At 48.4% G+C, this 12,202-nt stretch overlaps 3 protein-coding genes across 3 annotated transcripts; 1 reads left to right on the top strand and 2 right to left on the bottom strand.

Annotated features, from left to right (window-relative positions):
• Window positions 1-23: 23 nt before the first annotated feature.
• Window positions 24-2,391, bottom strand: BRD16204 (bromodomain containing protein; the record flags this gene model as incomplete). Its single annotated transcript, XM_001876664.1, has 11 exons — window positions 24-101; window positions 150-490; window positions 541-636; window positions 687-899; window positions 950-1,547; window positions 1,601-1,681; window positions 1,731-1,830; window positions 1,879-1,969; window positions 2,021-2,046; window positions 2,096-2,145; window positions 2,200-2,391. 11 exons carry the CDS (start codon window positions 2,389-2,391, stop codon window positions 24-26), a joined length of 1,866 nt encoding a protein of 621 aa, XP_001876699.1.
• An 82-nt stretch (window positions 2,392-2,473) lies between these two features.
• On the top strand, window positions 2,474-4,156 carry PR_A8 (aspartic peptidase A1). Its single transcript, XM_001877098.1, has 7 exons — window positions 2,474-2,759; window positions 2,808-2,863; window positions 2,926-2,948; window positions 3,000-3,245; window positions 3,302-3,600; window positions 3,649-3,903; window positions 3,959-4,156. Exons 1-7 carry the CDS (start codon window positions 2,489-2,491, stop codon window positions 4,033-4,035), a joined length of 1,227 nt encoding a protein of 408 aa, XP_001877133.1. The 5' UTR covers window positions 2,474-2,488; the 3' UTR covers window positions 4,036-4,156.
• Window positions 4,157-8,010: 3,854 nt separating this feature from the next.
• On the bottom strand, window positions 8,011-11,006 carry LACBIDRAFT_292904 (uncharacterized protein; the record flags this gene model as incomplete). Its single annotated transcript, XM_001876663.1, has 8 exons — window positions 8,011-8,141; window positions 8,355-8,418; window positions 8,488-8,546; window positions 8,609-8,746; window positions 8,795-8,992; window positions 9,046-9,117; window positions 9,166-10,594; window positions 10,647-11,006. The coding sequence occupies 8 exons, from the start codon at window positions 11,004-11,006 to the stop codon at window positions 8,011-8,013; spliced, it is 2,451 nt and encodes an 816-aa protein (XP_001876698.1).
• Window positions 11,007-12,202: the final 1,196 nt, after the last annotated feature.

Raw genomic sequence — 12,202 nt, 5'->3', positions numbered from 1 at the left:
AGGACTGCAGCTGACCTGGAGGGCTATGCTCGATTTGCTCCACGAGCATAGCCCTCCGTTTGACGGAATGACAAAATATGCCCTTCACTCTCGATCATCATCTAGTCAAATCATTAGAGTTGAGATGTCACAGAGGGGACATAACATACATCTTCCGCCATGGCATGAACGTCTGACCCTGGCCTATTATACATCATCGCATTTGCGAACATGAGAAAGATGTCCCGCTGGAACTCTAGTGAATTAGCGACAAGCCCATCTTTGACCCTGGTTTTGATTGTTTTCAAGTCCATCGGACGCTTCACGATGTCGTGGTAATCAGGAGCTTCTGAATTTTTTATGGGATTATGGAAGATGTTTCCGTTGCGGTGCTGTGATATCTGGGAATGGAGAAGACCGATAACACTCTGGAAGCGTTTCAGCGCGACTTGTTCCTCTGTGCGGGTGCCCTGCCGGATTGGGCGGGTGCGGGTATTGTGCGAGCTTGGGCCTAATAAATTGTCTAAGATATCTGTGCACGGTAGAAGCAATGATACGCACCAGATTCATCGTCATCCACCGGCTCGGAGTCTTCTCGCACTCGTTTCTTCTCACGCTGATACTCTACGGCTTCCAGGGGTGACGCCTTCCTCTTACCTGCTGTACGGTCAATGGGCATCGTTCAAAAAAAAATGACGAAATACTACCTTCACGTCGCCTAGCAGACTCTGACATTGGCGTTATGTGACGCCCTTCGACTTGTAGCATATCGATTTTCATTTCGGAGTCGATGTCCGCCTCGGAATCTACTTCGTTCGGTGAAGGCTCACTCTCAGCTGTTTGACGACGTCGTCGTGAGCTTCCCCTCGTCTGGAGGGGAGGTACAGAAGACGTTGATGACTTTCGACGGCGTGCGGAGCCTGTAAGCAATGAGTGCTGAGAGACAGGTTAATAAAGAAGATAAACATACGCCGTGCGGCTTTGGCTGGTTCCTCCTCAGAAACCGGTCCATCGAGATCTGAAAAATTAACAACTTCGCCCATTTTGGTTTCAATGATTGCGGGGGGAGACGTCGTTTTATCCTCTGACGCCGTCTCAGTCGCGTCAGTAAAAGGGGGTGGTAACTTCGTTTCTTCATGATCAGTTTCTTCCTCTTCAACCTTCGCCTCTAAAGGGACCTCTTCCTCTTCCTCTTCACCGTTCACCTCATAATCCCCCTCTTCCTCTTCTTGTCGCTGGATTAAACTTTGTTTCTCCTCTGCACAATTTCGGGTTTCAAACAAATCTGCCATCCCTGCGTCTACAGGAAGCTCTGGCGGTGCGTCGTTTACATTAAGTTGCTCACTTATCATCGTCGGGGCTGGTACGGCTTCGTGAGGTTTGTTGCTTGGTACAGCTAATGTAAGTCCCTCTGCTTCCTCCGAGCCGTCGAGGGGACTGGTTGAGTTGGTCAAAACCCTGAGTTCGGGTTCCGATGACCCATGAGTTCTTCCAGATTCATCGATTCCGTCCAATAAATGGACCTTCGGCAGTTGCGGCATTGGAGAGATAGCGCTATTGTCTTCATCCTATTCGACTATAAACTTCAAGATAAAAAATATTTCATAAATGTGTAACTCACGCGACCCGAAGACCCAGAGTCTGTGACGCCAGTTAAATCTGACCCGCCAAATATTTCATCCGTCTGTTCTACACCAGGAGCCTGGGGGGCTTTTGATAAGTGGCACCTAAGGCAAGTTTGCTCAACATACTTGCGCTTTCACAGCTTCTAAGGGGACACCTGAAAGATTGGCCTTTATTCTCTCGTCATGTAGACCAGCGCGTATGTCGTCTATTTCTGAAGCGATGGACCTGTTCCTTAATCAGCCAGTGTAGGTGTAGAACGAGCAATGTAATAACTTGAAGTTATTTTCCTCCACAGTGATAAGGTGAAGAAGCTCAGAGAAGCGAAGTTGGAAGTGTTTCCGAGCTAGAGCAAGATTCTGGGGTGCTGAGAGTATATAACGGTTGGCCAGGCTACTTTGGAATACAACGTACTTACCATGTATTCCCGCGTCCAGATCGGTGCTAGCTTCTTGCTCAAGAGGGGTAATATAAAAAGTGCTGTAACGCTCACCGCTCCAGACTTGCTTCTTTCATCATACGTTCATACACGGCCAGACACGACTAAACGTGGAAAGTGTCAAATGAGAGACAATTGGCGAAGTAAGGCGGCAGTACTTGGGCTGTGAAGAAGGATTTCGGCCTTGAAATAAGGGGATGTGATGAGAGGAGCTTTGCAATGTTTGACCAAGATTCTGAGTTTGCGCCAAGCTCCCAGACAGTCTGTGCCAGAAGAAGAGATTCTAGCTGGGTATAAGATGACTGTTGTTTGGCCTGAGCGGTTCCTCGACGCGTTGGGCGCACGCTCATTGTCGAAACGATAAATGACTGCGGCTAATATTCAAAGTCCGACTACTCAAGTAGGTTGTTGCGTCACAGCCACTTTAGTTACGGGTTGCTTTCAACCATGATCTTCCTCCCTCTTGCCCTTGCCCTCCTTTCTTTTGCCGAGGCATCCCGTATCCACAAACTCAAATTACACAAACTTCCCCCCACCACAAGTAACCCACAGTTTGAGAGTGCCTATCTTGCCGAGAAATATGGCGCAAGTGGCAGCCAGCCTCAAATGCCCTTGCTGGGCGTAGGTGGTACAGGGCGTCGTGTCGCCATGCAGAACGGAGAACCTCTCTTCTGGACACAGGATGAGCTGAAGGGTGGTCACAGCGTTCCCCTAAGCAGTTCGTAAAGTCTTCCAACCAGATTACATTCATTCACAATCGTCGTAGACTTCATGAATGCGCAGTATTTTACCGAAATCTCTATCGGAAACCCTCCTCAATCTGTATGTATGCCTCTTTTTTCTGAATCTGTTTGTTGTGCTTGATGTTTCCTTCCAATGTCAAGTTCAAGGTCATTCTGGACACTGGGTACGTAATCAGGACGAGCATAATACTTTAATACTCACCGCTACCTTGCAGTTCGAGCAATTTATGGGTTCCGAGCGTGAAATGTACCTCAATTGCATGCTTTTTACATACCAAGTATGACTCCGCCTCGTCATCCACGTTCAAAGCAAACGGCTCCGAGTTCTCCATTCATTATGGTTCAGGCTCCATGGAGGGCTTTGTCTCCAATGATCTTCTGTCAATTGGCGACATTACCATCAAAGGTCAAGACTTCGCTGAGGCGGTGAAAGAGCCCGGGCTTGCGTTTGCTTTTGGAAAGTACGTCTCAAACTTTGAGGGGTACTCCTATTTCTAAAGTATTCTCCACTGTCCAGGTTTGACGGGATATTGGGTCTTGGTTATGACACAATCTCCGTGAATCACATCATCCCTCCGTTTTACAGTATGATCAACCAAGGACTTATCGATTCCCCCGTGTTTTCGTTCCGTCTTGGTTCCTCTGAAGAGGATGGAGGCGAAGCTGTGTTTGGAGGAATTGATGAATCTGCTTACAAGGGGAAGATCACATACGTTCCAGTACGTCGTAAGGCCTACTGGGAGGTTGAACTCGAGAAAGTTTCTTTTGGCAATGACGACCTTGAACTCGAGAGCACTGGTGCTGCCATTGACACTGGTGTGTACAACTCTTTCAACAACCTTACACTATCTTAGTTTCCCACAGGAACATCCTTGATCGTTCTGCCCACTGATATCGCAGAGATGCTGAATACTCAAATCGGTGCAAAGAAATCGTGGAATGGCCAATACCAGGTTGATTGCGCCAAGGTTCCCAGCCTTCCAGAACTCTCCTTTTACTTCGGTGGCAAGCCTTATCCTCTCAAAGGAACTGATTACATTCTTGAAGTCCAAGGTACTTGTATTTCGGCCTTCACTGGAATGGACCTCAATCTTCCTGGTGGTTCGCTATGGATTATTGGTGAGCATATTGTTCTGGTTACTGCCTCCTTCTCATGCCTTATGATTGTGTTCAGGGGATGCCTTCTTGCGCAGATATTTCACCGTTTATGATCTTGGTCGAAATGCTGTTGGTTTCGCTGAAGCGGCCTAGGTTTGCGGCGTAGCATTCATCCCATTCTGGGTAATTTACGTAGTTATCGCTTTAGCTGGCATTCCCATTTCTTGTGTAAAGTTTCAATTTGTATGGAATTTGAATGATGTTGCCCAAAAAAGCCGAACGCACTGCGACGTATGATAAGCTGTCGACCTAATATACTCATGACGGCCCACTTCTCGCTACCCCCATCCGTCTCGAATGTAGAAGACAACAGGAAACGGAATCTGTCTCGAGCCTTGTTTCGTCGATTGGATAGGGTCAATGTTCTTGGAGACAGCACATCTGGCCACACAGGGCAAGTGCTGGTGACCACTCTGCTTATCAGCAGTACTGAAAGTGTTTTTCGCTCACCCTTGCGCCTAGATGTGTGAATGCCTTAAGTTGGGCACAGGAGGGGGATCTTCTTATCAGTGGAGGAGATGACACGACAATTCGAGTCTGGCGGATGGACACTTCTAACACAGAGCAAGAGTATCCATTTGTCTGCCGATCCGTCATATCTACGGGTCATCGTGCAAACATTTTCAATGCTCAAATGCTCCCCAGTTCCTCTAGAATGTACGTGTTTGCCTTAGATGTCAAGTTTAATATTTGATTTTCGACAGAGTGACAGCCGCAGGAGATGAACAAGTCCGCGTATTTGACATTGAAACAACACAGAGTGCAGCTCCGGATGGTGTTGTGACCGAATACAACTCTCGTCAATCTTGTATTCGAATTTTGCGCTGTCATGATAACCGAGTCAAGAGAATTGTCGTTGAGGAGAGTCCCGATTTGTTTCTATCCGTTGGCGAGGTCGGTAGCTTGGTTCCCTTGGGGCATGCTCACTGAATGGTGAAAATCCAGGATGGTACTGTTAGACAGCACGATATGAGGACACCCCATAACTGCCGAGATGGCACTTGTCCTGCACCCCTCACGAAAGTCAACCATGAGTTATCAACGCTGAGTCTATCACCAATCACTCCCCACCAATTTGTTGTGGCTGGCGAGGCGCCTTATGTGAGTTACACCCTCTGGATGTTTCTCTTCACTGCCTGAGAGAAATTGTACACCGTAAGGGCTATTTGTATGACCGGAGGCACGTTGGAAGAGTCTTAAAACGAGAGTGGGGCGAAGTACCCCGAGCTGGTGAAGAGGTCACGACGTGCGTACGTCGATTTGGGAGGCCTCAAGAAAGACGCGGGGAACAGAACTCAAGACGTGAGCATGTAACTGGGGCTCGCATTTCACCATCAAATGGACATGAAGTCATTCACTTGTTCGCCCCTTTCAAAGCCGCTGCTGATATGCTTATTGACAGGTGCTCCTTTGTCAGTTTTTTCCTTCTCTGAGATTAGGTATTGATTTGACGAAAACGACAGCGTACAGTGGTGATCGGGTGTATCTGTATTCCACACGGGACCAGCCTTGCAGTGATGATGATCTCGCATCACCAACCACCTCCATCATGCCAGCGAACGCAACACAACCACAGAAGATGCCGTTGGTGGTTCCTCAACCAAGTTCCTCCACGGGGTCTGCAGAGGAATCCCAAAACCAAGATATTGATCTAGAAGACGAAGATCTCGCAGCCTTCATAGAGTTTGACGATCCTCCAACGCGGGATTATCAAACGGATATTCCAGTGATCATGCCTCGATGCCAGTATGCTGGTGCGCGAAATGTGGCCACGATTAAGGACGGTGACGTTGCCTCCCTACTGATAGCTGCGGACCTTCCTAATCTAAACCTTGTAGTGAACTTTTTAGGCCCCAGAGATGAATGGGTCGTTTCAGGTTCTGATGACGGGAACTTTTTCATATGGAGCAAGGCAACGGGATCACTGCAAGGGATTTACGAAGGAGACAGCAGTGTGGTCAACGTTATTGAAGGACACCCACATTTTCCTCTGGTTGCAGTTAGTGGAATAGACACTACTGTGAAGGTGCGGATCTATTCAACAATAAGGGGAGGTCGCTAAAGCAAGGCTGGGACCTTGACGCAGCTGTTTGCTCCAACGGGCCTTCCTAGCGTATTCTCAAGAGTGGATAACGCGGACCGTATCATTGAGAGTAACGAAAGGTTGAGTAGGGCGCGCTTTGTCAGGTATAATTTTTCTTCTGTCCTTCAGGCTGCCATGGGGGGTGAGGAGGTTTCTCTTCCAGAGTGTACGAGCCAGTAAAATTGGGTTCACAATCCCGTGACATCAGCGTCACGCCCAAGCGCGCGCTAAGGACTGTGTAGCTCTTGTGTAGCCCATCTCTTTGCTCTCGTAGAACAGGTCGTGGCTTGTACATCTAGCTTTCTAATTCCAGTCATGTCCTCTGCAACTCCCCCCGATTCGCATTCACCCAGCATCTCTTCCGATGCTTTGGCCGATGCTGCGGAGCGTCGTACACGACAACTGCCTCCTCAACAAACTGCTGCTCAACTAGCAGCCGAGCACGACAGGAGGCAAAAGTTTCGAAGACTTGTAGATCCCGGCATCTTACGGCCAAATTCGAGGGACCAGGCTCTGGAATCTCTGAAAGTAAAACTAGGTTTCCCGACCTTGCTTTGCTGGTCATTGAACGTATGTACGCACTAGACATTGCTGACAATATCCGAGAACCTTCTTCGGGAGCCCCGCAATCCTAAGTTTCAACAGTTTAAGCCAACAAATCAAATCATCAAGAGAACCATAATGGATCCCAAAGGCACGCTAGAGTATGCCATTGAAGTCAGTTTGCACGCCTTTGATAAAATTCTGGACCTAAATCGTTTTCTTCTCTAGCTTGGTTTCCGACCCGAGGTAAATTTCGTCTCGTACGCTAAATGTCTTACACCCTTTTCGTGCTTCCTCAGGTGAAAAATTTCCAACCGTATTATACCTTTAACCCTCGCTTCATGGACGATCTGAAAATTGGTACCGCGATTCTCCAACATTTCGTACAGCTGGAGACGGAGAAGGAGGAGCGCGCTGCTCTAGCAAAGAAAAGCGAAAAGGCAGTTGCGGAAGCAGCTGCAGAAAAGGTGATTTCACCAGCAGATTTTGAATCAACCAACTCACCTGTATGAAAAGGTCAAATTAGCTTTTATGGACGACAGGAAGACAAAGATGCAGCGAGATGAAATTGAGAAGGAACGAAGGGCTGCTCGTGCTGCCTCCCTCGCACAGGCTGCGTTAGCACAGGAAGCGACCCCCGTGTCACCATCAACTTCGGCATCCTTGACCATGCCAGGTTCTGGTCATACACTAGACGATGGTGATCTCGTGGAAGAGGAGAATTGATGTTTAGAGTGTGCGTTTTATCTATTTAAAATGGACAGGCTGTAGGCGCTCGCTTGTCGCATTGTGCACACATGTAAATGACATATGGATGGCACATATCAAAACCGAATTTTGTAATACTGGGGCGAAAGTGCAGGGCGAGTGATTGCTGGTAAGTTCTCAGCTCATCGCGGGCCAAGAAGAGCGATGCTGCTCTCAACGTTTGTCTCGTCTGCAGCAGTTACGGTGCAACTCGGGAAAAAGAGAAAAGCTTCATGAAACAGGTAACGTAGGGAGCCTGGAGGTCGAGGGGACAAAACCCCATCGCCAGCTAACGGATGATGCAGGACAAATGCAGGACGATGACCAGCGAGCCTTGTAATCGGCTCGCGTATATAGCTCACAGTGTCGACGTAGTACTGGTTCTATAGAAGTAAGCTGGTAGTTCATGGTGGGAGTACAAGTGAATAAAGGATACCGACTGGCTTCACGCTGGCTTTTGAGTATATTTCCAAAAAAAAAAAAACTTCAATGTAACTATCATGTAGAACGTACAGATCGAAATGGGTAGACTCCAATGTCTAGAAGGCATTAGGTCAAAGTGTGATCCTCTGGATGCATGGGGGAGAGGACTTCGGAAGCACATGACTTCAAACTCATCCGTTCCTAAAACTGTCAGATGTAAAATGAGAGACAGCAGGGTCTGCCAAGTAAGATTAGTAAAAATCGATTTTTATTCAGCGGGATAACTTGCAGATGTCGAGCACTGGGTATTCGCCGGACCCGGCCAGTCGGGGCACACTGTCAGCGTTTTTTTGCGGCTCTGATCCGCGTTGCGGTGGATATGGGTCAGGATATCTGAGGGAGTCTAAGTAAGTAGACGAAAAGGGAGTTACAAATAACTGTAAAATAACCTGCAGGATATGAAGGCCAAATTTTTGGGTGGTGAAGATGTGGGATCCACTTCTGTTTCCTTTAGTGTTGAAGTAACTTGGCACGAATCATGATGTGAGTACACCGCCGGGTCTGAGGAAAACAGTCAGCACTTGGATTGGTTATCGCGGTGTAATATGCGACCAACAAAGTTCGAAGTGTGGGTAGAGAGCGGGGTCTGGAGAAAAACGGCCAAACGTGGTCAGCGTTGTCTAGAATGTGTGTTTGATATGCATCTCACATAAGTTAAATCCGGGATAATAAGATGGTTCCCCACCCACGGAGCCGCTGATCAAATTCTTCTCCAAGACGGCGGGATACAGATTAAGGTTTGGGTAGACTGTGGGATCTTATCGGAAGCCAGATGAGCAACATTTGAAAATCAATCAGCGAGTAACTTACAGAGGTCAAACACCGGATAGTGCGCAGTTTCATGGCGGATTGACGGAGGTAACCCAGGCTTGACCTCGGCCACAGCTTCGCATTCATTCAGACCACCGAGACCAGAATACAAATCAAAATAAGGGTAAACTGGGGGGTCTGAAGGAAAGGGTTAACGCTCGTCAAGAATATTAGACCGAAACTGACAGAGATGAAAGGTCGGATAACAGACAACTGGGTCACATAGATTCTCAGAATTGAATGTCGAATATTCTGTCAACTGCAAGCCCTCGGGACATTGAAGGACCTGTGACTGGTCTGCCCGTTGGGAACCTTCGCTATCATATACCCCAAGGCTCATAACCGGATATATTTCATCCAGATGGTAAGGGTAAACAGCGGGATCTTCGTATTTCGTTCAGAAGGAGGCGTGCATAACGGAACGTAGGTTCTCTTACAAAGTTCAAAATTGGGATACGCAGTCGCATTCTGTGAAACGAAAGCTCGCGTGGAGGCATTGGCTACAGGATCTATTGGCCTTATTAGCAGGTGATCATTGAGATATCGGCGATACTCACATAAGCTAAAATGAGGATAGCCATGGATCTCATTCCTCTGATACGGCCACACATGTCGCCACGGGCTTATCTTCGACGTAAAATTTACATAGTCTTCGGCATCCTCGAACCCCCGATGTCCTGCATCGGGAGTGTGTATACGATATGGTGTGACAGGGCTGGGAGGGTATGAAGGCACGCCCCAAGACGTCGCCGTCACTGGACTGATGGGACGACTGAACTCCCCGCGATCACCCAGGTGAACAGATGACGGTCCAAAAACACTTGAAGGCGCAATGGACTGGGATGGCGACGACGGTCCCCAACTCGTGCCGGTTGAAGGAGTGGCAGGACGACTAAATAGCGATCTTTCGCCCAAATCAAGAGAGGGATTTGGGCTATGAGCCTCGTGAAGGGGTGAACTCGGTGACAGAGGGCCCCAGGATATCATATTCGAGGAAGTTGAAGGAGTGGCATCCTCACGCATTCGATGGCCTAGATCTGGGGATGGCAAATGAAAAGACAGGAGAAGGGAGGAAGCGGTGTCGTCCGAAGGGCCAAATGAGGTACATGTTGAAGGTGTCAAAGCAACTGACCCCTCCAGCCGACCTGTTATGTGCACCGAAGGAACACGACTGGACAAACTTGAGATTTCAGAAGCACAACAATCAGGACCAGCGGACGTTATAGACCAAGAATAATCTTCCAGCTTAAGCTCGGTGGGCGAGGGAGTTGACGACCCTGGGATCGAAATATTATTGGGTAAGTTCTCGGGTTCGAGACTGGTATGTCCCGTCTTCGGCAGGGGCCGTGGGCTTGGTAAGGCACTTGCGCGCCATGATTTCACCCGCGTATGCAAATCGTGCATCGCAGATTTGGGTTCTTCTTGTTGGAAGATTGGGGAGAGAACGCGTGAGGTAATCGGCAGCTCATCTGGTGGTGACAAATCGGAACGAGTTGCCTTCGAATCCGACCGTGCCGACAATACATCGAACCTTTCTACAAGTGATAACTTCTTTGGGATATGACGGGTAATCGGAGCGATGGGCTGCTGCGGAGGTGTCTTTTCAGCTGCATAGTCTTGTAAGATACGAAAATCTGCTACAGTGGTCCTGCTCTCGCCAGGATAATGAACCAGTGACTGTGATGAAGACGGAATGTGGTGAACGGATTGATCTCGTAGTTCGCGCTGACGGGACGTTATCCATGTTGCATACCACCGAGCGTGCTGAAAATCGATGTCAAATTCCACCCGTCCGGCTATCGGAGGTCGACGTTCGGAGGAAGGGGTTGGTCCATCGGACAAGTAGCCCCAGAATGATTGCCATGATTCATCCAAAATGCGAGGGGTCGTCGTGATTCCGTTTTCAGTATACTGAAAATAGAGACATAAGCCGGCAGTACTTGGGAAGTTGAACTCTCGAGCGATTGCAGTGAGTTGACCATATAGCTACGATGAAGTAGGTGAGGATGTAGGCTGTCGCAATACACTGGATACTCACTGTTGGGAAAAGTGGCATTAGGATACCTTGAGAGAGACGATGGTCGGGCCCGGTGGAAAGGGTGTGACCGAGGTGGCCACGCTCCCGTGTTATCATCGCAGGGGGGATGACGACAATGAATGATTTGGGGTGTCCATGATTCGGCCCTCTGGTTTCACGAAGACCTGAGCTATTATGGTATGCAATTGATGAAACCCTTCGAAAGCGGGTCCCAGGAGATTCAGTGTTTCCACTCGTCGTCGGATGGCGTTCTGGTCTGTAGTCGAGGCCAGCAAGGTGATCATGAAGTGAAACTGAGGGGTTCTTAACTTCTGTATTTGTTTCGGGAGGAGTAAGTGGAAATGTAAATGTAGACGGCATAGCAAAGCACACAACAAAATGACGGCAGTCAGTATTTCAGCGGAGAAGGACGGAAGAAAAGCGGTGTGGTTTATGCAAGCTGTAAATGACAGTCAAGTTTGCAGTCAGAGTTGTGAATATTCTTACGGTGGGCCAGCCACGTCGCCAGGGAGACTACATAACCAGAGATCAAGTACTAGCCGCAGAGAAACATAACTTCTGTCACGTGGTTTCAATTATACACTAGCCACTACGAACGCGACTCATTACCGTCTTGCCAGAATGGAAAGCAAACTCGCCCATTTTTCCACTTTGAACCAGAAAGACAAGGGCCCTGCCTTCATTTCACTTATTCCTGAAATCCTTGCAAAAGAAAATGCTGCTGCCTCCGCCGATCTGCACACATTGGTGAACACCGTCGTCAATCAGGAAAGCGTCGGTCTCGTTGTTGGGAGGCAGGTATTAACAGAGTTGGTCAAGATTCTTGGAGACGGCACAGTAAAGGATATGGAGCTACGAAAGCGTCTCGTTGAGGATACCTTGGCGACGATTCAACCTCGCATCGTTAGTTATGAAGAGCAAGTACGACGCGATTTCACTATAAATTATCTGCATCCTTGACGTTTATTTTTGCAAGGTAAATTCTTTACGTTTCCAGCTCGCCGATCTTCTTGAAGCAGAGGAAGAATGGAGTGATGCAGCGCGCGTTTTAATGGGTATATCCTTTGACTCGGGCCAGCGGTAGATGGATTGCCCTCATCGACCGTCCTGTTGCTCATCATACATCATCAGTGCGATAGGAGATGCCGATAAACTTCGGGTCTATGTTCGGATTGTTCGTTTGTTGCTGGAGGACGAAGATTCCGTTCAAGCAGAAACTTACTACAACCGAGCTGCCCTGCTGGTGCACTCAGCAAATGATCGCGAAACTCTTCTGCAGTTCAAACTCTGTCAGGCACGGATCAGCGATTATGGGCGCAAGTTTCTGGAAGCTGCGAGTCGTTATCACGAACTCAGTTATGTCGGCGAAATCGATGAAGAGGAACGCCGGCACATGCTGTGAGTGGCGATCTAATCGTTCGTGTATGTCTCAAGTGAAATGTCATCAGAGTGGCTGCAGTTACTTGTGCAGTATTGGCACCTGCGGGGCCTAATCGCTCTCGAGTTCTGGCCTCGTTATATCGTGATGAACGAACTGTTGATCTGCCTACGTACAA

The sequence above is a fragment of the Laccaria bicolor genome, genomic scaffold, assembly GCF_000143565.1.
Source record: "Laccaria bicolor S238N-H82 LACBIscaffold_4 genomic scaffold, whole genome shotgun sequence".
NCBI lineage: Eukaryota > Fungi > Basidiomycota > Agaricomycetes > Agaricales > Hydnangiaceae > Laccaria > Laccaria bicolor.
This window is presented reverse-complemented; position numbering and strand designations above follow the sequence as displayed.

Excerpts from the sequence above, each read along its gene's own strand:
- PR_A8 (XM_001877098.1), top strand. The coding sequence starts at position 2,489 with ATGATCTTCCTCCCTCTTGCCCTTGCCCTCCTTTCTTTTGCCGAGGCA. Across the intron at positions 3,601-3,648 it reads TGGTGCTGCCATTGACACTG|GAACATCCTTGATCGTTCTG; the intron begins GTGTGTACAACT and ends AGTTTCCCACAG. Across the intron at positions 3,904-3,958 it reads TGGTTCGCTATGGATTATTG|GGGATGCCTTCTTGCGCAGA; the intron begins GTGAGCATATTG and ends GATTGTGTTCAG.